The sequence below is a fragment of the Manis pentadactyla genome, chromosome 2 (genome assembly GCF_030020395.1).
Source record: "Manis pentadactyla isolate mManPen7 chromosome 2, mManPen7.hap1, whole genome shotgun sequence".
NCBI lineage: Eukaryota > Metazoa > Chordata > Mammalia > Pholidota > Manidae > Manis > Manis pentadactyla.
Window position 1 is genome coordinate 228,249,996 of NC_080020.1, and position 19,354 is coordinate 228,269,349.

The 19,354-nt window shown below is 52.0% G+C and overlaps 1 protein-coding gene and 1 long non-coding RNA gene across 2 annotated transcripts; both read right to left on the reverse strand.

The window, feature by feature from the left end:
- Positions 1-3,279: 3,279 nt before the first annotated feature.
- On the reverse strand, positions 3,280-6,514 carry KCNF1 (potassium voltage-gated channel modifier subfamily F member 1). Its single transcript, XM_036881820.2, has one exon. The coding sequence runs from the start codon at positions 5,086-5,088 to the stop codon at positions 3,604-3,606; it is 1,485 nt and encodes a 494-aa protein (XP_036737715.1). The 5' UTR covers positions 5,089-6,514; the 3' UTR covers positions 3,280-3,603.
- A 6,770-nt stretch (positions 6,515-13,284) lies between these two features.
- LOC130682728 (uncharacterized) lies at positions 13,285-18,728 on the reverse strand. Its single transcript, XR_008996022.1, has 3 exons — positions 18,648-18,728; positions 15,195-15,309; positions 13,285-14,860 (listed from the first exon to the last, which is right to left on the reverse strand). It is a non-coding gene; the product is annotated as an uncharacterized LOC130682728 (long non-coding RNA).
- Positions 18,729-19,354: the final 626 nt, after the last annotated feature.

A 19,354-nucleotide genomic window follows, 5' to 3' on the forward strand; every position in this document is an offset into this window, starting at 1 on the left:
ACGCCTCCTACGGTTGCCAACACAGATCCTGAACTGCGCATGGCCCGAGCATCTGGCCCAGAGCTGCCTGCCCAAGGAAATGTGTTTTCCTTCTCTTTCTTTCCCTGAAAAACACCACCAGTCCGTCTGCTCTGATGCCTTCCTGGGAGCTCAGATGACAGCATCCTGCATCTCACTAGGAGCTCGGGGCACACTCACGGGGCGCTGAGCTCTGATGGAGACGAGGAGAGCGTGGTGATCTGGCACCAGATAAGCACAGGCTGCCTACCTTGGGCACAGCCTTCACCTTGGCCACCAAGCTGCAGCCCCAGCACCAGTCTATTGCTTCTGCTCTCTGGGCCTCAGTTTCTCCATTTGTAAAACAAGATAATTATCCCATTGCATGATTTCTTTTTGCCCACGCATGTTCCTGCTTCAGTATTCCCTGTTTTCCAAATGGCATTCATTGTAAGCTCCCAGCTTTATGAGACCAAGGGGATCCCTCAGTCTGGCTGTGATCTTCGGGCCCGCTCGGTCCACGAGATTTGGAGCTGCAGTTTTCCCATCAGTACAATGGGGGAAGAGTTGGACTCAATAATGTCTATTTTCTGTTTAACTTGGATATTCTGCAATTCCAAGAAACATCTTTCTTTCTCTCTCAGAAATTAACAGGTCACAAGAAGTCTGTCAGAATCACCCAAGTCAGAGAAGAGGCGGGAAGTGATGGTCCCAGGATGGGGAGGTTTAAAAAGCCTGAGGACACCAAGTCAGGAACGGAGGGAGAGAAGTCAATTCCCAGGGTAGAAGCCGAGACTGCAGAGAACCTGCTGTAGGAAACCAGGAGTCCGGGGTTCTTGGTAGGAAAGAAAGTGGGGGAGCTGTGACCCCAGGCATACTGAGAGGGACACAGGTCTCACCCTCTCTGAAGTGGGCCCCACACTCTTGCGCCTGCTCGTGGTGTTCCTGGGGCCGGTGATGCCCTTGCTGTCTCCTCTCTCCTCAAGGCCCAGTGAGATCTCATGTCCTACAGCCCCGGGTTGGCACGCTTTGCTGTAAGGGGCCCTGGGCCCTCCTTCACAGTGACTCGACTCCGCCCCTGTGGTGGAGGACAGCCAGAGACCACCTGTGAGCAGTGGGAGGAACTCCAGTCCAGTAAGACTTTATTGGAATTTCTGGTACTTTTCATGTGTCAAAAAATGTTATTCTTCCTTTGATTTTTTTTTTTTAACCATTTAAAAATGTAAAAACTGTTCTTAGCTCATGGAGTGCACCAACACTGGTGGCAGGCCACATGTGGCCCCTGGGCCATAGCTAGCCAGCTCCTGCTCTGGCTCCCAGGGCCCCCTGGTCATTCCTCCACAACAAAGCATGTCACCACATGGATTATTTGTCACAGTGTGAGCTCCTCTGGGACCCAGACCTGTCCAATCCTAATTCCTAAAGGATCTCAAAAGAACTGCTTATCCTCTTGGGACTTAGTCTCCGCCTTGCAGTGGATGCGATGGGCCCCACGATGCTTTTATTGTTACGAGGACCCTCTTCCCCAGCCCTCTGGGAACAGCAGGGAAGATACCCCCTGATCAGAGACCTCCTGGATTCTCCCCAACCCTGCACTTCCTCCCCCTCTGACCCTCACAGGCGCAGGGCTTCCCAAGGACTCTTTGGGCAGGGGGACAAAGAGGAGCAACCCTCCCTTCAGCAGGCCCCACTGAGCCAGGCGTGCACAGACCAGGACCCTCCCCACACACCCATCTCCCCAGCCCCTGACCCCTCACCAAGTCCCACCGCCCCTGCCTTCCTGTTCTGCCTTCCACAGTCACCTGCTCTGGTATTTCCCTGGAGAAAGGTGTCAGGGAAAGCACACAACACTGGCTAGGGGGCCTTGCAGCCCACAGCGATGCCCTGACTCTCCAAGGCCTTCCCTCCGAGGCCCCTGCCGCGTGGCAGCCTCCCCCCTCAAGTCCCCAGTGCAACACGCCCACAGCCCTAGGCTTGGAAATACTGGGAAGGGCCCCAAGAAATCATCTCTCTACACATACGGGAAAATCAGGACCCAGGAAAGGGAAAGACCTGCCAGGATGGTGTAGACTGAGGACCACCTCCCCAACTCCCTCACCTAGTCCCACCGGCCCTGGCTCCTCCCTGGGCAGAGCTGCCTCTGCAAGGAAGGAAAGGCACTCCAGGGTTCCTGGAAGGTGGAAAGCCAGAGAGAGGCGCCTGCTGGGACCAATTCTATGCCAAGGGGAGTGTTTTTGGCTAAGAATGCTGTGACGGTGCCCTGCCCCCAGCACTCCCCTATCTGCACGGGCAGCCCAGACCTGTGGAGGCCCGAGTGGGCAGCTGCACAACTCAGCCCACCCCCAGCACATTGACAGAAATGGCTGCCACTTACTGAGCAGCTACTATGTGCCAGCAGTGTGCAGAGCACCACGATTCTCCAGGGTGATTATAATATCCCCACTTAATAAATTATCAGAATGAGGATCAGAGAGGTTAACTGACAGACCAGAGGCCATAAAGCTAGTTAAGGAAATGGTGGGAAGGGCCACCAGAGAAAAGTGTTCAGCTCTAAGGCATCTCAGAGATCTCCTCATCCCCTGGGCTTCAAATCCAGGTCTGTCTGTCTCTATTCCCCTCAGGGTCTCAGACCAGGCTGGCAGTGGGCCCCCTGGGGCCTGCTTAGATTTGCACACTCAGCTGATATCTCAGAGGTACTGGTCCTAGAAGGGTGGAGAGCTGGAGGACAGATATGCCCACCAAGGAATCTCAGCACCTCTGCGGGTCTGCAGAACCCCCGTGCACCCAGTCACATGCCTCTATCCCAGAGCCACCAGATACCAGAGAAAATGCATGCCCTTTGGGATCCTCAGACCTGAGACTGCCTCCCTGCTCTGTGTGACCTGGGGCCTCAGTTTCCCCATCTGTAAAACGGGGAGGCCTATCTCATTGGGTTGCCGGAAGGAATGGAAGAGGCTGTGAAAAGGCTTCACCCCGATGATAAATAACGGCAGCCATGCTGCCCGGTGTTCCCAGCTCTGTGAACTCTCCCCTCCAGGGAGCAAGCTTTTCCTCAGAAGGAAACAGAAGGAAAGAGTATCCCACACAGAGCCTCCTGGAATGTGGCAAGCAACTTGGCACTGAACCCCGTGTATGAGCCCTTGTTTAATTAGCTCTCAACTAAAAATAGTCCCCTTGGGCTGCACACCTACCTGGTGGCCAGGCATGGGGGTGTTTCCGAGCCTCAACAGGCGGGTGGGAGCAGGGGTGGGAGACAGCGAACCAGTGACAGAGCCTACAACACTGCGGGCGCACAGAGCCGGAGGCTTTATTGAGAGAGACACAGAACTGGGCGAAGGCTCCTGTCATCCTGACCGTGGCCTCCTTCACTCCATGCTGCCCATGACTCTTGCCTACCCATCCCCTGACTTCTGGGCAGCCAGCAGCGGAAAGGGGTCTTACCCAGCCTCATCAAAGGTGCCCTTGGAGGGCCTTCAGAGTTCTGTTCAGAAAAGCATTGGGGGGACAGAGGACAGCCCCTCCAGAGCCATAATGACAGGTCTGTCACACCCGTCCGTCCATCCATCCATCCATGGGCCAAGTCCACCTGTGCCCAGGAGGCCCTCCTCACTTGCAACTCTGGAGCCTGGTCCTATGGTGCTTCTCCTCAGTCAGGAGGGGGATGAAGGTGTCACTGTGGGAGATCTTCAGGCGGCTGCCCCAGCTCAGCCCCTCCTTCCCAGAGGGCTCTGGCGGGAGGTTGTCCAGGTCGCTGCGGGAGCCCCCTGCCTCGCCCTCACCTGAACCGGTAGAGTTGAGCTCCATCAGCTCCAGCTCATGCTTGGCTGCCGTCTCCAGGACCCGCTGCTTGTTGTAGTACCTGACGAAGTTGTTGATGATGGGGTGGATGGGCAGGGCGATGGCAATGACCCCACACAGGAAACTGATGGCTGCATTGAGCTTGCCCAGCGTGGTCTTGGGGTAGATGTCGCCATAGCCCACCGTGGTCATGGTGATGATGGCCCACCAGAAGGACTGGGGGATGCTCTTAAACAGGGTCTCAGGGTGGCTCTGCTCCATGGTGTAGCCCAGGGCAGAGAAGACAAAGATGCCCACAGCCAGATACATAAGCAATAGCCCCAGTTCCTTAAAGCTTCGCTTGAGGGCATAGGTGAGGGTCTGCAGGCCCGAGGAGTGGCGCGCCAGCTTGAAGATGCGGGCGATGCGCATGATCCGCAGGGCCTGCACTGCCTGCTGCACTTTGGTCAGCTCCATCATGCGGGCGCCCAGGTGCGTGAGCGTGAGGCTCACGTAGAAGGGCAGGATGGCCAGCACGTCCACGATGTTCATGAAGGACAAGGCGAAGTGCAGCTTGTTGGGCGAGGAGAAGAGGCGCAGCAGGTACTCCAGCGTGAACCAGCCGATGCACGCCGTCTCCACGTTCTCCAGCGTGGGGTGCTCCACGCGGTTGCCCTCGGCGTCCAGCACCTGCAGCTCGGGGATGGTGCCCATGCACATGACCACCGACGAGATGAGGATGAGCAGGAAGGACAGCACGGCCACCACCCGCGCCGGGCATGACGACTCGGGCTTCTCCAGGAACTTCCAGACGCACTTCTGACAGCGCCGCCAGCGGCCCTCGGCGGCGTCCACGCCCAGGTCGTCCAGGATGAGCTGCACGCGGCGCGCGATCTCCTCCAGCTCCTCGCGCTTCTCGCTCAGGTGGCTCTTGCAGCAGTCGTCCAGGAACTTGAGGTCCACCTTCCAGAAGTCCATCTCGTTCTTGAAGCAGATGGGGCAGATCCCCTTCTTCATGTGGACCTCCCCGAAATAGTACACCTCAATGACACACTTGAACGCGTCCGGGTCCCTGTCGAAGTAGAACTCGCGCTTCCCGGGGTCGTAGTCGTCGCACAGGGAGAAGATGGTGTCGTAGCCCCCCGCCAAGCAGTTCATGAGCTCCGCCAGTCGCGTCTCGGGGTACCGGCTGAGCAGGTCTCCGTACAGCACCTGCCGTACGCCCCCCACGTTGACCACGATCTCGATGTCATCGCCGGCCCGGGAGCCCTGGCTGCCCGGCTCCGGGAGGCTGCGCTCCTCGGCCCCGTCCATTCTCCCGGCGGGTGCCCGCGCAGCCTTGTCTCCGCTCCCCGCCGCCGCCGCCGCCGCCGGGGGGCCGGCGGGTCCCACTGGTGCTCGGCCTTCGGGGAAGCCCGGCCGGCGCTCGCCCGCCTGGAAGCACGGTCACAGCGGGCAGCAGCCGGCTGGGGGGCGCCGCGGGGGAGGCATGCACCCGGCCGCCGGGCTCGCGGCTGGCATCCGGGCGCCGGGGTGCGCCGGCTGGGGGCTGCACGGGCCACCGGCCTTGCTGGGCACTCACCCGCGCTCCGGGGCGCCGCGATCCGCCGCTTCAGCTACTCCTGCTGCAGGAGTGGGTCCCCCAGTGGGCGCAGGCACGGTCCTCCGCCCCGAGGCGCGCAGGCAGCGGCGCGCGAGACTCGGAGTCGCGCGGGTCCCCGCGTGCGCCCCCAGCGAGGGACCCGTCCCGGCGCCGCCGGACCCGCACAGTCCGCGGAGGCGTGCGGAGAGCGAACTTGAGCTTGCTTTGCCCAAGCCGGTTCTAAACACAATAGGAATTCCAGCCTGACGTCAAGAGCTTCTCAAACTGTACCCTCTTCTGGTGAAATTCTGCAAGGCACGCGCGGCAGCTGCAGGGGAACGGGTTTAACCCTTGGGCTCACGGGCACAGCTGCCGCCACCGCGCGACCGCCTGTCCACCCCCCCCGCCCCACGGCGCAGCGGGGCACCGAGGGGCTAGGACCCCGGGCTTTAAAGCGGCAGGCCGGCTCAGGCTGGAAAGTTGTTCTCTCCGGGCTGCGCTGAGAACGCCGCCTGTTGCTCATAAAGAAAACGTACCCAGTAAAGCCCCTTCAGAGGCTGCTCCTGCGGCCGCCGTCCCTTGTGTGTCCTTGCCTGGTCCGTAGGGGCTCCTGCCTCTCCTGAAAGCTGCCCGGCTGTGGGCGGCACTTTCTCACCGTCACACCGAGGGTGTGCAAAGAGGATATGCACTTCAGTATCCGTAGGAGAAAAGGGACTTGCCCCAGGTCGCGCGGTGAAATGGCAGTGGAGCCCAGCTTGGCGGCCTCTTAGAGTAGAGCTTTCCCACTGGCCCAGCTGGTTGCCCCACCCTGTTAGGCAGGTGGACATTCTGCGTTCAAGTCCATGCTGTCCAGCACTTCCTAATTCTCTGCAGTACCATACTGCCACCTCTAGCTTCCAGAGCCCTTGAGTCCCCTAGGCTCCTGCCTCTCCATTCCCACTCTCCCCAAGTCCTGCCTGTCCTTCCTGAACAAGCACCCCCCCCCACACACACCCTTCCAGCCTGTGGCCACAGCTCACAGGCAGGACACAGCAGCAGCAGCAGGTACGCTGCACATAGCTGAGCATCATCTGTGACCTGGACACTGTGTTAAATAAGTATTGTGGAGAGAGGGATGACCTGGCAGAGCCTGGAGGATTTTAGGGCAGTGAAATTATTCTGATACTGTAACGGCGGTTACGTGTCATTGTACATTAGCGCGAGCCCGTAGAATGTACAGCACAAACGTGAACACCAGAATTTGGACTCTGGACTCTGGACTCTGGGTAATGATGTGTCCATGTAGGTCCATCGATTGCAACAAATGTGCCATCCTGGTGGCAGATCCTGACAGTGGGAGAAGCTGAGTGTGGGAGAAGCAGGGGGAATGTGGGAACTCTGTAGTTTCTGTTCGATTTTACTGTGAACTTAAAACTGCTCTGAAAAAAATAGTCTATTAAAAATATATTCTGTAGGCTAGGTGTTTTAAGTTTCTATCTTTTAATGGATCATGAAATCCATTTTCTGGGTCACTGACAGTACTTTTATTTCCTTAATGAGAGTATAAACTGAATATATTGGAATACATCACACAAAGTATTGTTTGGTGAAACTTCTTTTGACAAATTTTATTTGCTTCCCATTTAAAATCAACCTATAACATTTTATTACAGAGTAAGACATCGAGACTCTGAGAGGTTGTATAATAATAACACTAATTATAAGTATACCACGAGCCATGTGCTTTCTGAATGCTTTGCAATTTCCTCATTTAATCTGCACAGCATCTCTCTGAGGAAACAAGATGTCAGGTAATCTGCCAAGAACACTCAGCCAGCAAGTGGCAGATTTGGGGTCTGAACCCCAACGGCCTGCTGTCATGGCCCACACTCTTCACCTCCTGTGTCCTTGCCACACAGCTGGTAGTGGTGAGCTGGGATTTGACCCGAGGCCCTCCTGGATCTAAGGCTGAGTCTTCTCTGGGACATAGTGCAGCCTGCCACCTTCTCCGTCCACTCCATATTCAGTCCTTACCCATGGTACGTCCCTTCCCAGTTGTCTTCTGTTGCTCCCTAGTATCTACGGAGTTAAGTTCAAACTGAATCTTAAGCTAGGCTTAATAGGCTTATTTTATGCATTGATTTGATTGTGTATTCAAATATTTATTGAGGTACAAATGTAATTACAGTTTTCTGTGATCAGTGTAACAGGAGAGGTATGTGCAAGGAATGCTGGTTCCTGAACTTCCCTACAGACGGCGCTGAGGGGTGGCCCACAGGCAAGGAAGAAAGAGCGAGGAGCTTGGAAGGACAGGCTGCATTTGCTTCAAAGTTTGCTTAAGTGTTTGCTTGGCTTAGGTGTGCACTTGGGTGTGTGCAATCCCTCAGGCAGGGACAGCCCCCTCAGCCACCCCTTGGTATGGTCACTGGGTCCAAGGCACCATGGGGGCCCAGGTCCTTGCAGCTACCTCACTGGCCTACCAGCACTGGACACTCAGGCCTCTGCAAGAGTGCATGCTAGGTAGAGCGTGTGCTGAGGACCTTGCCTGGTAGGCCTGCCTTTCCTGGAAGAGGGCAGCCTGTGTGGAGGAGGCTCGTGGCTTAGGGGTAGGCCCCGGGACCAATGTGTGAAGATGGAAAGAGACCACACAGAGTCTAGTAGGCCCAGTGAGGAGTCTGGACTATAATTGTGGAATTATTGGACTATAATTGTCAATGGGCCTCAGGTCACCACTCAATAGTTGGTTGTGCAATCAATTTATTCAGTGTTAAACAGTGTTTTTATTGAGATGGTATAGAATAAAAAACATCAGAGTGTGTCAGACATGATGAAAATGGGAGTAGCAGATGCAAAATACAGCAGAGAAAATGTCCCTACACAGCCTGCAGCAAAGCAGGTGCCCACTGACAAGAGGAGCGTGAGAGAGACATCTGTAAACCACAGGTCAAGGCCGGGGAGGGATTTGAAGTTGGAGGGCTGGTAGCAAAGAGTCGGGAAGTGGAAGACTACCCCTGGAGGCCAGAGAGCAATCTGAAGCCAGAAAGCAAAGGAGGGAGGATGCAAGGCAGGCCCATAAATCCGGCTCTGGGGAGGGGCAGCCCCAGCATCCGGGACACACAGGAGCCAAAGGCTGCACACACTGGCCCCGCACAGCCGGCAAGTCCCATGCTCCAGCCTCCTAGCATCCTTCTCAAACCGTCACAAACCTCAGATCTTGGCTACTGACATGCCTAAGCCCAGAGTGCCTTCTCTTCTCATCCGAGCAAGACTCATTGTCCCTCCCTGGGCCTCTCTGCACACATGGCCAGAGCAGAGTATGCAGGTCGGGCCTGCTGATTCCTTCCCACCCAGTGCCCTCCCCCAGGCCCATACTACCTCCTCTGCTACAGACCAAATTGATCCCCAACCCCAAATTCATACGTTGAAGCCTGAATCCCAGTGCAACTGTTTTTGGAGGTGGAGGCTTTAAAGAGATCATTAAGATCAAATGGCATGAGGCCCTAATCAAATAAGATTACTGTCCTTTTAAGAAAAGATACTAGAGATCTCTTTCTCTGAACACAAAGAGGAAAGACCTTGTGAGGATGCAGCCAGAAGGCAGCGCCTGCACGACAGGGAGAGAGTCCTCATCGGAAGCCCTAACAGGACCCTGATCTTGGACTTGCAGGGGCCGGAAGCATTTTGTTATGGCAGCCAGAGCAGACTAGGACATCCTCCCTGTTCCCCCACATCTGCCAGGTCCTCCCTTGGCCTCCCCCTCCTCCAAGGCTCTGGACACAGGCCCTTTAGCCTAGGGCCCCTAGACCCTGTCTGGATTTTGTGAAGGTTTAGCCTGGGATACCATAAGTTAAAAAAAAAAATCTATTTGCTGCCTTCTCATTGAAGGTCACTGATGCACAGAAACTTGAGCCAGAAGTTTAGATCTACTGAGAATTTCCTGAAGGATTAAACCAGGAAAATAGTCAAGACCTTTGGCTAAAAATGGAAAAGTTTCTTGCTGTGGTATATTCAGTCCTGTATATGACTTCCGTTAAACTTGTACCTTTCCTGACATCATGCAGGTTTGGGGAGCACAAAACCTTCTACTAGACCCAGAAGCAGCAGCAATTTTGACTCATGTGGGCTTTTCATTTAAATAGGGAAAGGAAAAAAAAACCTACAGTCTATTTAGGCATTATGGGGAGTGATTGTTTGTGCTGTATTTTTCTTTATTAAATATGTATTTTTTTATTTGTTGAACAATAACATTTTGGGCTGCGGAATGCTTAATTTCCATGGTGCTAATTAAAACCAGCTCACATGTAGCTAAGTGATTTGTCTAGACAACGAGTGATGCAAGCTGTAATCTAGTCCCTTTTTGTGGAATAATCAGTTCTGTTCAGTTAAATTTTCTTTGTGTTTTGCTGAATTTAATAATACCTTTCATTAAGTGCTATACTCCATCGAAAATTTACATTTCATTATTTGCTGTGTCCTTATCAGCACAGCAAGCTTTTCCTGGGGCCCTGAAGAACTGATTGATCTGAAGGCTCTGCCCACCTACTCCTGCCTGAACAAACAGTCCCTGGAAATCAAGTGCAGGAGCAGGCTGGTGGGTGGGGTGGGGGGGTGCTGGGTGGAGAGCAGGGGTGAAGGGGAGAATGAGGTAAAGCGGAAGCCTCAGGAAACCCATTTTTTTTGCCCCAGCTCCTGAGCTGCTTTTTTTATTTCCGATGCCTCAGTTTTTCCATCCACAAAATGGAGCTAGTGACTTTTCCTCCCTGAGTACAAGATCTTATAAGAACAAATAAAGAAACAAATGTGAACAGGCTTTATGAACTATGAGATGCTGAAAATGTGAAGGCCACAGGAGGAAGGAAGAAGGGACTTTGACGTCCTGGATGCCAGTCTCACATGGCATGTTCCTTGGCATCCGCACACCTCTGCCTCCCTGGCTCTGTTCAGCTGTGACTCATCCAGTGGTGGGTGGGAGGACTGAGCATGTGACAGGGCCGCTGCACATCCCAGATGCGTACAAAGATGTCAGAGGCGTTGGACACATGCAGCTGCCCTGAACAGATTAAGTTGCATTGACTTTCATAGGGAAAGAAAAGCACAGTTAGAAAACAAAGGGAGACCCCCACCCCTCAGGTCCCTCCAGTCTGGCACACAGCCATCACTGGAGGTGGGGGGGGGGTGATGCTGTCTGAGTTTCAGCTGGCTTTAAAGCACACTGGGAGTGTAGAAGGAGAAGAAAACTCTTTTAAAAACAAGTCCTTTCATGTTTTGTTTCTCTTTGATTGCAAAATTAACATACATTCTTTGTAAGAATTTTAAAAATGTGAAAGCCCTATGCTTGCATCCCCCACTTGCAAGTCCCCAGAGGTCAGTGCTGTATTTTTAGTTCTCTGTTACTATATAATGAATTACCACAAACTCAGCAGCTGAAAATGACAAACATTTGTTATCTCATCATCTCTCTGTGGTAGGAGTCTGGCCAAGGGCTTCGCTGGTCCTCTGCTCAGGTCTCACAAGGATGCAGTGGGCCGTGGCTGGTGCTGGGATCTTGTCTGAGGCTCAGGACCCTCTTCCCTGCTTGTGTGGCTGAATTCATTTCCTTGCAACTATAGAACTCATGGAGGCTTAGTTTTCTTTAAGGCCAACAGCAGAACCTCTCTGATTTCAGCAAAGGCCTAGTCCTATTCTCAGAGGCTTACCTGATTAGGCCAGGCCCAGCCAGAGGAATTTCCCTTTTCATTAACTCAAGCACACACTGTTACACTGCTATTTACATTAGCACCAAATGATAATAATAAATACTTGGTACAAATCTGACAAAATTCACACAAGATTTATATGAGGAAAGCTACAAAACTCTGATGAAAGAAATCAAATAACTAAAATGGTCATTGATAGGAAGATTCATTTTGTCAGGATGTCAGTTCTTCCCAACTTGATCTATAAATTCATTGCAATCCCAATCAAAATCCCAGCAAGTTATTTTATGGATATTGACAGACTGATTGTGAATTTCATTTAGAGCTGCAAAAGACACTGAGTAGCTTACTCAGTATTGAAGGAGAGGAACAAAGCCAGAGGACTGACACTTACTGTAAAGCCACAGTAGTTAAGAGAGCGTGGTAGTGGCAAAAAATAGCAAATAGATAAATGGGATAGAGTACAGAGTCCAGAAATAGACCCACATAAATATAGCCAACTAATCTTTGACAAAGGAATAAAGGCAATACAATGGGGCAAAGATTGTCTTTTCAACAAATGGTGCTGGAACAACTAGATATCCACATATTAAAAAAAAAAAAAAGAATCCAGACACAGACTTTACACCCTTTGCAAAAAGTAACTCAAAATAGACCATAGCCCTAAATTTAAAACTTAGAACAATCAAACTCCTGGAAGATGACATAGGAGAAAACCTAGGGGACCCTGGGTACGGCAGTGACTTTCAGATACAACATCAAAGGCACAATCCATGAGAGAGGTCACTGATAAGCTGGGCTTTCATTACCATTGAAAACTTCTGCTCTGTGAAAGATAATGTCAACAGAATTAGAAGATAAGACATTAACTGGGAAAAAATGTTTGTAAAAGACACCTATGATAAAGGACTGTTACCCAAAATATACAGAGAACTCTTAAAACTCAAAAATAAGAAAATGAACAATTCAATTAAAAAATGGGCAAAAGACCTGAACAGACCCCTCATTTAGAAAAATATACAGATGGTAATTAAGAATAAGAAAAGATGTTCAACATCTTATGTCATTAGGGAATTCCAAATTAAAATCACACAAATTAAAAGGGGATACCACACCTAATAGAATGGCTAAAATCTAAAACTGATGACAGCAGATGCTGGTGAGGATGTGGAGCAACAGGAACTCTCATTCATTGCTGGTAGGAAGGCAGAATAGCACAGCCATTGTGGAAGATGGTTTGTCAGTTTCTTACAAAACAAAACATACTCTTAACATATGATTCAACAATCCTGCTCCTTGGCATTAACCCCAGGGAGGTGAAAACTTATGTCCCCACCAAAACCTGTACATAGATGTATATATGAATATATGGCTTCACTCACAATTGCCAAAGCTTAGAAGCAACCAAGAAGTCCTTCAGTAAGTGAATGGATAAACTGGGATACATGCAGATAATGAAATATTATTTAGCACTAAAAAGAAATGAACTATCAAGCCATGAAAAGACATGGAGGAAACTTAAGTGTATATTACTAAGTAAAAGAAGCCAATATATAGAGGCTACTCCTGTTTGCTCAGCTACACGACATTCTGGAAAAGGCAAAACCATGGAGACAGTAAGATCAGGGGTTGGGGGGAGGGAAAGATGAATCAGCAGAGCTCAGAGGTTTCCTTAGGGCAGTGAGTCTCTTCTGTGTGCTGCTATAATGGTTACTACAAGTTATTATACATTTGTCCAGACCCACTGAATGTACAATACCAAGAGTGAACCCTAATGTAAACAGTGGGCTTTGGGGATATGATGTGTTGTGTAGGTTCATCAATTGTAAAAAATAGACCACTCTGGTGGGTACACTGAGAGCAGGGGAGGCTGTGCACGTGTAGCACGGGGGCAGGGGGCATGACAACTCTAGGCTTCTACTCAATTTAGCTGCAAACCTAAAACTGCTCTAAAAACCATTTATTTTTAAAAGTGAATAGTTAACGATTTTAAAACAAATCTAAGGGAGTTGGTATGTCCAAGTCCAGCGTTTTTTACTGAAGATCAGCTGCCATTTAGGAAATCCAGTCTCGAGCACAGGGACAAGGGAGCCTGAGGCATGGAGACAGCCAGCACCTCCTTACATCCCACGGATTCAGAGAAGGGCCGTGGGGGTCATGTCGGCTGAACCCGCGACATTAACACACCTTCGCAGCTCCGCACGGCCCCCCACCCAGAAGCCACCCAGAAGCATTTGACAGCCGCTTGTCCCTTGGTGCCCTCAGCTCCATATTTGCTCCTGGCCAGAGAACGGGAAGTCAGGAGGAGTGTTGTGGGGTCAAATGAGGAGAGAAAGGGCACGGTGGGGGAAGTGGAAAGTGGGGTGGGCTGCACCCAAACCATGAGCAGAGTGGGAGGTGGGGCAGAGAGAGGCAGGGAAGGAAGATGGAAATTAAGAGAAAATTCAGAATGTCTTCTCATGTTTTGAAGAAAATGTCATTTCAGGCAGGACTTGGTAATTACTGTCAGTTGTGGGATGTTTCAGTGCAAGAGAACCAAATAATTATGATGTCATGAGCTCAGTGCCTTCCTCCAAATCAGCATCCAGGCGTCAGATGTATATGGTTTAAGCGCCCTTGGGAGCTTCCGTGCCTCAGTCACACCACGAGCTGCAAACGTGGCCCTCTGGGGAGCAGGAGTTTCTTCCTCCTACAGTTGTGACAATCCAATAGGACCTCCCAGGTGTATAGATGGACCCAGGGAAGTGCCAGGCTTCCAGAGTTTGGAGCCCAGAACCTCAGAACTAGACGGAAACTCAGAGCATTTAAGTTGCCTTCCATCCACTGTATACTTCCAAGCAGGCACAGGGTCTCAGCTCCAGGGAGGGGAGCTCATGCCACGCAGGGGGGTCCAACGTGAATGCTCTCAGGAAGGAAAGAGGCCTTTTTCTACTTCCTGATGGTGAAGTCATTCCACACCAAGACAAGAAGCCAACACCTTTCTAGGCAGTTTGGATCTCCAGTCAGAAAACAGCTTTGAGTCCCACTTCTGCTGTGTCCTCGCTGTGTGACCTTGGAGAAGTCACTTTGTCTCCTTGAGTCTCAGTTGCCTGTTCTACACAATAGAGATAATGCTCATCTGACCCACATCAGACGATTATTTGGAGCAATAAAGGAAGCACATTGTGAACTCTGATGTGAAGAGTTGCTGTCATATAGCTGTCAGATTCAGTTGATATCAAATTGCTCCCATATCAATACTTTTATAATACTGGAATTGAAATGGGACCTAAGCAATAAGACAGAAACTTGTTTGCTTCCCAGCACCAATGTATCAGTCTGTAAATCATTGTCTGTAAAAACGTGCTAACAGTCAGGCAGGAAAGGAAACAGGATAAGGTTAGGTATGGGGGAGACGCTCACCTCCGTATTTTGCCCCAGGGTCTTTGGAAGTGCACTGACAGAGCGTTGCTCACTGCATCTTTCCAACTTTCATTCCACCTCCCTCCAGAGTGTAGCAGCTATCCGGGCTGGATAGGGGGGCCCACCTCCAGTTCAAAGGGGGTCACAACCAGTCTGAGCCACTGGCATCACCCTCTTGACATATATGTCTCTCAACTCCATTATTAATTTAGGGGAAGGTGCATGGTCCAGCCTCAAACCACTCAGACTATTTCTCAGGCCACGTGATGAGCACTGCACAGGACCAGAGTTGCTCTGAAGTCTAGCAAAAGATTGTTGTCTGGTTGCTGAAGCAAGAGAAGCCCTCTTCCTTCTGGATATTGTCACTGAAGCATGTTTCTCTGGAAGCTGGTGGCATTCATCTTGCAATGAATGGGGGGAGCCAGCCCTCAAATGAAACAGACATGGTCAGAGTAGAGAGACAGACACAAATGTCCTTTCATCGCTGAAATACTGGATCATACTCATCCTGGAGCAAGATCTACATCTGGATTTTCTGGTCCAATAGGAGCCAATAGGCTCCTTTATTGTTAAAACCACTTTAGGTTGCAACTTTCAGCATCGCCATTACCAAATGTTGTGCAAGGAAATATAATCATTACAACAGAACTTTAAAAATCTGCAATCGGTTGAATTGAAGCTGGTAAGTGACCTGGATCCGGGTTTGATATGTTAGCATTCTTGGTTTGTGATTGTAAATCAGGTGTTTAGTAGCTAAACACCTGGGCTTCCTTGGGATCCAGATCTTGTTGACTAAGGCTGTGGCACTGGGGGCCTCAAAGGGGGATGTCAGGTGTTGAGGTGGGCTGGCTGCTTTTCGCAGCCTTCTGTGGGGTCCTGCAAGAAGGAAATAAGCCAAGGGCCAAGCGGGACTCATCTGAAAGCAGAAATTTAACTTTGCCAAGAGAGGTCTCTGATTTCTTGGCAAAATTAGACCACTGTCCTAAGCACCAAGGACCCAGGAATCTAGAGCTTTGCAGATCTGGGGAAGCCAAATTCTCTTTAAAATTCTTCCTAAGCTGTGTTAGGAGAAGAAGCGGAAGGACAGGAAGCATAGCAGAAGATGGAAGCCAACTGGGTCCTGTGCTTCCTTCTCTTGGACACGCTGGCCACAGCTAGGGACAGAGGAAATGTCACAGCCAGCCACTGGGGCAGGTTGGAGCCCGGCCATCATCCTGATTGCCCGCGGGTGATCCTGGACCGGGTTTTACTGGGTGGGATGGGAGTGACCCTGAGGCCTAGACAGGTAGAATACAGAAAGCGACAGCCCACTAGACGCATCTGGAAAGATAAGAAAGTCTCCAAGCAGTGATATCCAGTAGCCAAGAAATAATTCCTGATCAATTTACCCCACAGCTCCAGCCCAGGGCTGCCAGTGGCAAAGAACACAGCTCTCACTGATCAAGTTGAAGAATCAGCAAAGTGGTCCCTGATTTGGATTCAGGGTATTCACCGAAGGCCCCTCCAGCCACAGCAGGAAGGAGAAGCTCAATCCTGGTGTGTAGGGCCAGGGTCACGGAGAAGGCCGACTGGGGAAGATGCAGTGTGGGAGCAGGCAGGAAAAACAAGTGTGTAGGTGTGGCTGGAAGGTCCAGGAAGGGCAGTGTGGACAGCAGAGTGTGTGGCAGATGGGGGTCTGGACAAAGACCACCTGCGAGAGGACACAGCTGTCCCTCTGATGTGGGCCTGGGGTGGGCAGCAAGGGGCGCTTGTCCCAGGCACCACTCCTGGGGACTGCAGGGCTCAGAGCACAGGACATTGGTCCCTAAGCAGGGTGCAGCTGGGAAGGATGTGGGTGTAGAGTCCTTTCCCTCTAAGTCATGCCCCGTTAAGTGCCCTGTCGGCCGATGTCTCTCCCTGGCCCACACCGAGCCAGGACTTAACAAAAACCACTTTCAAGCAAACATTATACAGATCTCAACTCCACAAAAGCATCCATGCGTGTCTATATATTACACCAAATATTGCCAGTCATGTGTGTGGGGAAACAGCAGACAGAGCAGATGAAGAGAAGGCCAAAAAAGACAAAACAAAACAAAATACATATATATTTATATATATAGGCCTATATTTATTCCTATAGATGTGCCTACAAATAATCTGCACACTCCCACTTACGGAAAGCCTCTGGGCTCCGTACAGCCCAGCAGACTCCCTGGAGCGGGGAGGCAGTGAGGAGGCAAGTCGCTTTGCTTAAGGACGAGAAAACGGCCTGAGATGCAGATGGTAGTGTTTGTGGGCGCATTGCTGCTCTCCTGAGGAGAGGACCCTGACTGCAAATTCTACATGTCCAAAATCAAATCCATCCCCATCCCCTGCAGACCTTTCCTGGCGCCCCATCTAAATGAAAGGAGTCCCATCTCCCAGCCACCCAGGCCAGGTGCTGTGGGTAATCTTCCACTCGCCAAGGTGGTTTTTTAAAATTCAAGTCTTTGGTTGACACCCCTACTCAGAAAACTTTGATGGCTCCCTTCTGCCCCCTGGGTCAAGTTCAAGGCCCTCAGTGTTGCTTTCAAGGCCCCACTGAGCCTTGGCTCCCAAGCTGGGTAGAGTCCCAGTCCCTGGTTCCCCTTCTTTGTCAGCACATTCTTCCCGAATGCTGCCACACAGTGCCTGGCTGATTCTCCTTCTGCCTGAAAACCTGAGCCCCATCTCCAGAGACCTTTCCCTGATCCCTAAGATATATGGTGCCTTTGCTACATTCCCTGTCCCTTGCTGACCTCTAGGTGGCAATTGTTGATTACATGAATGTTTGTCTCCTTCTCCAAACAGTGATCTTTTTGAGGGCATTCATTTTTGTCTTTGTGTCTTCAGTACCTAGCACAGGACCTGGCAAATGTTTGAGGAGTGAATGGATGGGTGCATGGAGAGATGGATGGATGATGGATGGACAGTCATTTGGATAGATAAATAGATACGTAGATGGATGGACGGATGAATAGATGATACATGGATGGACCGAAAGATGGATGGAGGGATGTGTGGATGGATGGATATGTAGGTGGATGGACAGATGGATGATGGATGTTAGATGCCATAGGCTCCAATTTTGAGGATTTTGTAGATAGGGGAGATGGGCATACATAGAAAGAATGTGGGAGATGCTCCACAATGAAGAACAACTCTAGGCTTCTCTGCACATTCTCCTGAGAGAATCACCAGGAGGGTGGCACGGGAAGCAGATGGGAAGGCAGTGGCCTGGGCAGGCAGAGACCTGGCTCCAGGTGTGGTGCCTTCACTAAGCAGCTGTGTGAAATCGGGCAACACAAAACCACCCTGAACCGAAGATGTCTCGCCAGTATAGTTAGACTGGATGAACCAGCCTGACCTCCTCTACTCTGAAACGCCGATGGTAAAGTGCTCCACACTGGGGTGAGTTAGCCTGGGGCTGCCGGCTGAGGAGGAGCAGCCCTCACCCCACCCTCTCCGAGCTTCTTCTCCCCGATCTCTAAAATGTGCATCATAAGCCAGCGTGAGCGTCCTGGCGGGGACGCGGCCTCAGCCATAACCCAGGAGGAGCCGTGGACGTGTGCTGTCATACAGTTTGCAGGTGACAGTGGGAGTGCCAGGAGGGCTGTGTGGGCCACAGTCAGGGCCACCAGAGACGCCGTGTATCTCTCTGCTCCAGTCGTCTCCAAGGCCGGGTTTGGGCTGGGGTTCTGACGACAGTCTCTTGGGCACCTTTTTTCATTCCGTGAGAACCAAGGCTCCTGGCAGGGGAGCTGAATGGTCGCTGAAACCCAGCCACACTCCCCTTGCCAAGCCATGCTCCCGGCCATTTTCTTCACCCAAAAGGGCCCTCTGCACACCAAGCCATGTGCCCACAGGATGGGTCCAGCTGGGAGTGGGGGGACAGGTGGGGTCTTCTGCTCATTGGGTAAGGGTGCTCTATGGGCTGGTGGCAGCCAAGTTCCAGAGTGCTGAGAAAACTCCCAAAGTTCACACCCTTTGCCTCAGCGGGGCACTTAAATCCCAGGTCTGGAAATGGAGGCCCTGCGCCCCATCCTTCCTAGAGCCGGCCCGCCCACTCCCATGCCTCTGAGAGGCCTCTGCCCCAGGATGCTGGCATCTCCAGCCAGTCCTGCCTGCGGCCAGAAGCATGATGGACCGGCACTCCCTCTGGGCAGCATTCTGCCTGGCAGGCCACCTCCTCCCCATCCAGAGAGCCCGCCTACCTGTCTGCACTGCTGTCATGGCCAACACACTCCTCCAAAGAGCTGCTCGAGGCCATGGCCCCTTCCACGACTGGCACGTCCAGGACAGGGAAGAGGACCTGTGAGGGGCGTGGTGCCTGCCGGGTTCTCCGATGGCAGAGGCTGGAGGAGGCCTCCCTGTGCCAGAGGTCAGCTCTGGATAGTCACCTGCAAACCCGAGGAAAGGGTGGAGGGAGAGGTCAGGCTGGAACTGGGCAGGATGGCCAGGCTCTGAGTCCCCGCCTTGGTCAGTTATTGAAAGTGGACGATCCTGAGAAGGGCGTGCCCTCTGCTGAAGCCACCCTCTGTAGCTGCAGCAGGCCCAGAAAGGAGCGGACAGCCATGGCCACAGCCCTTGCTGGCAGGTCCCCAGGGTGGTGCATTTGAGGTCCTCCATGGAGCTGAGGAGTTGCCTGGTCCCTGACCTTTTTGTGGAAGACTCACTTCATCGGGCTTTGGAATCACAAAAGGAAGGTGCGCCATGGCTGTTTCCTCTTAGGGCTTTAAAAGCACGCATCTGTGCTCGGGTTTAAGGAATGGCAAGCACTAGCCTGGCCGTGACTGTCCCGTGAGAAACTTGATGCAGGCCTCAGGAGGGCCGCGCAAGGGGGCGGTTTCCATCCAGCTCTTACCAGGAGCTAAGCAGCAGGGTACGGCAGGCCTGAACCCACACCTGGCAGCCCATGCTT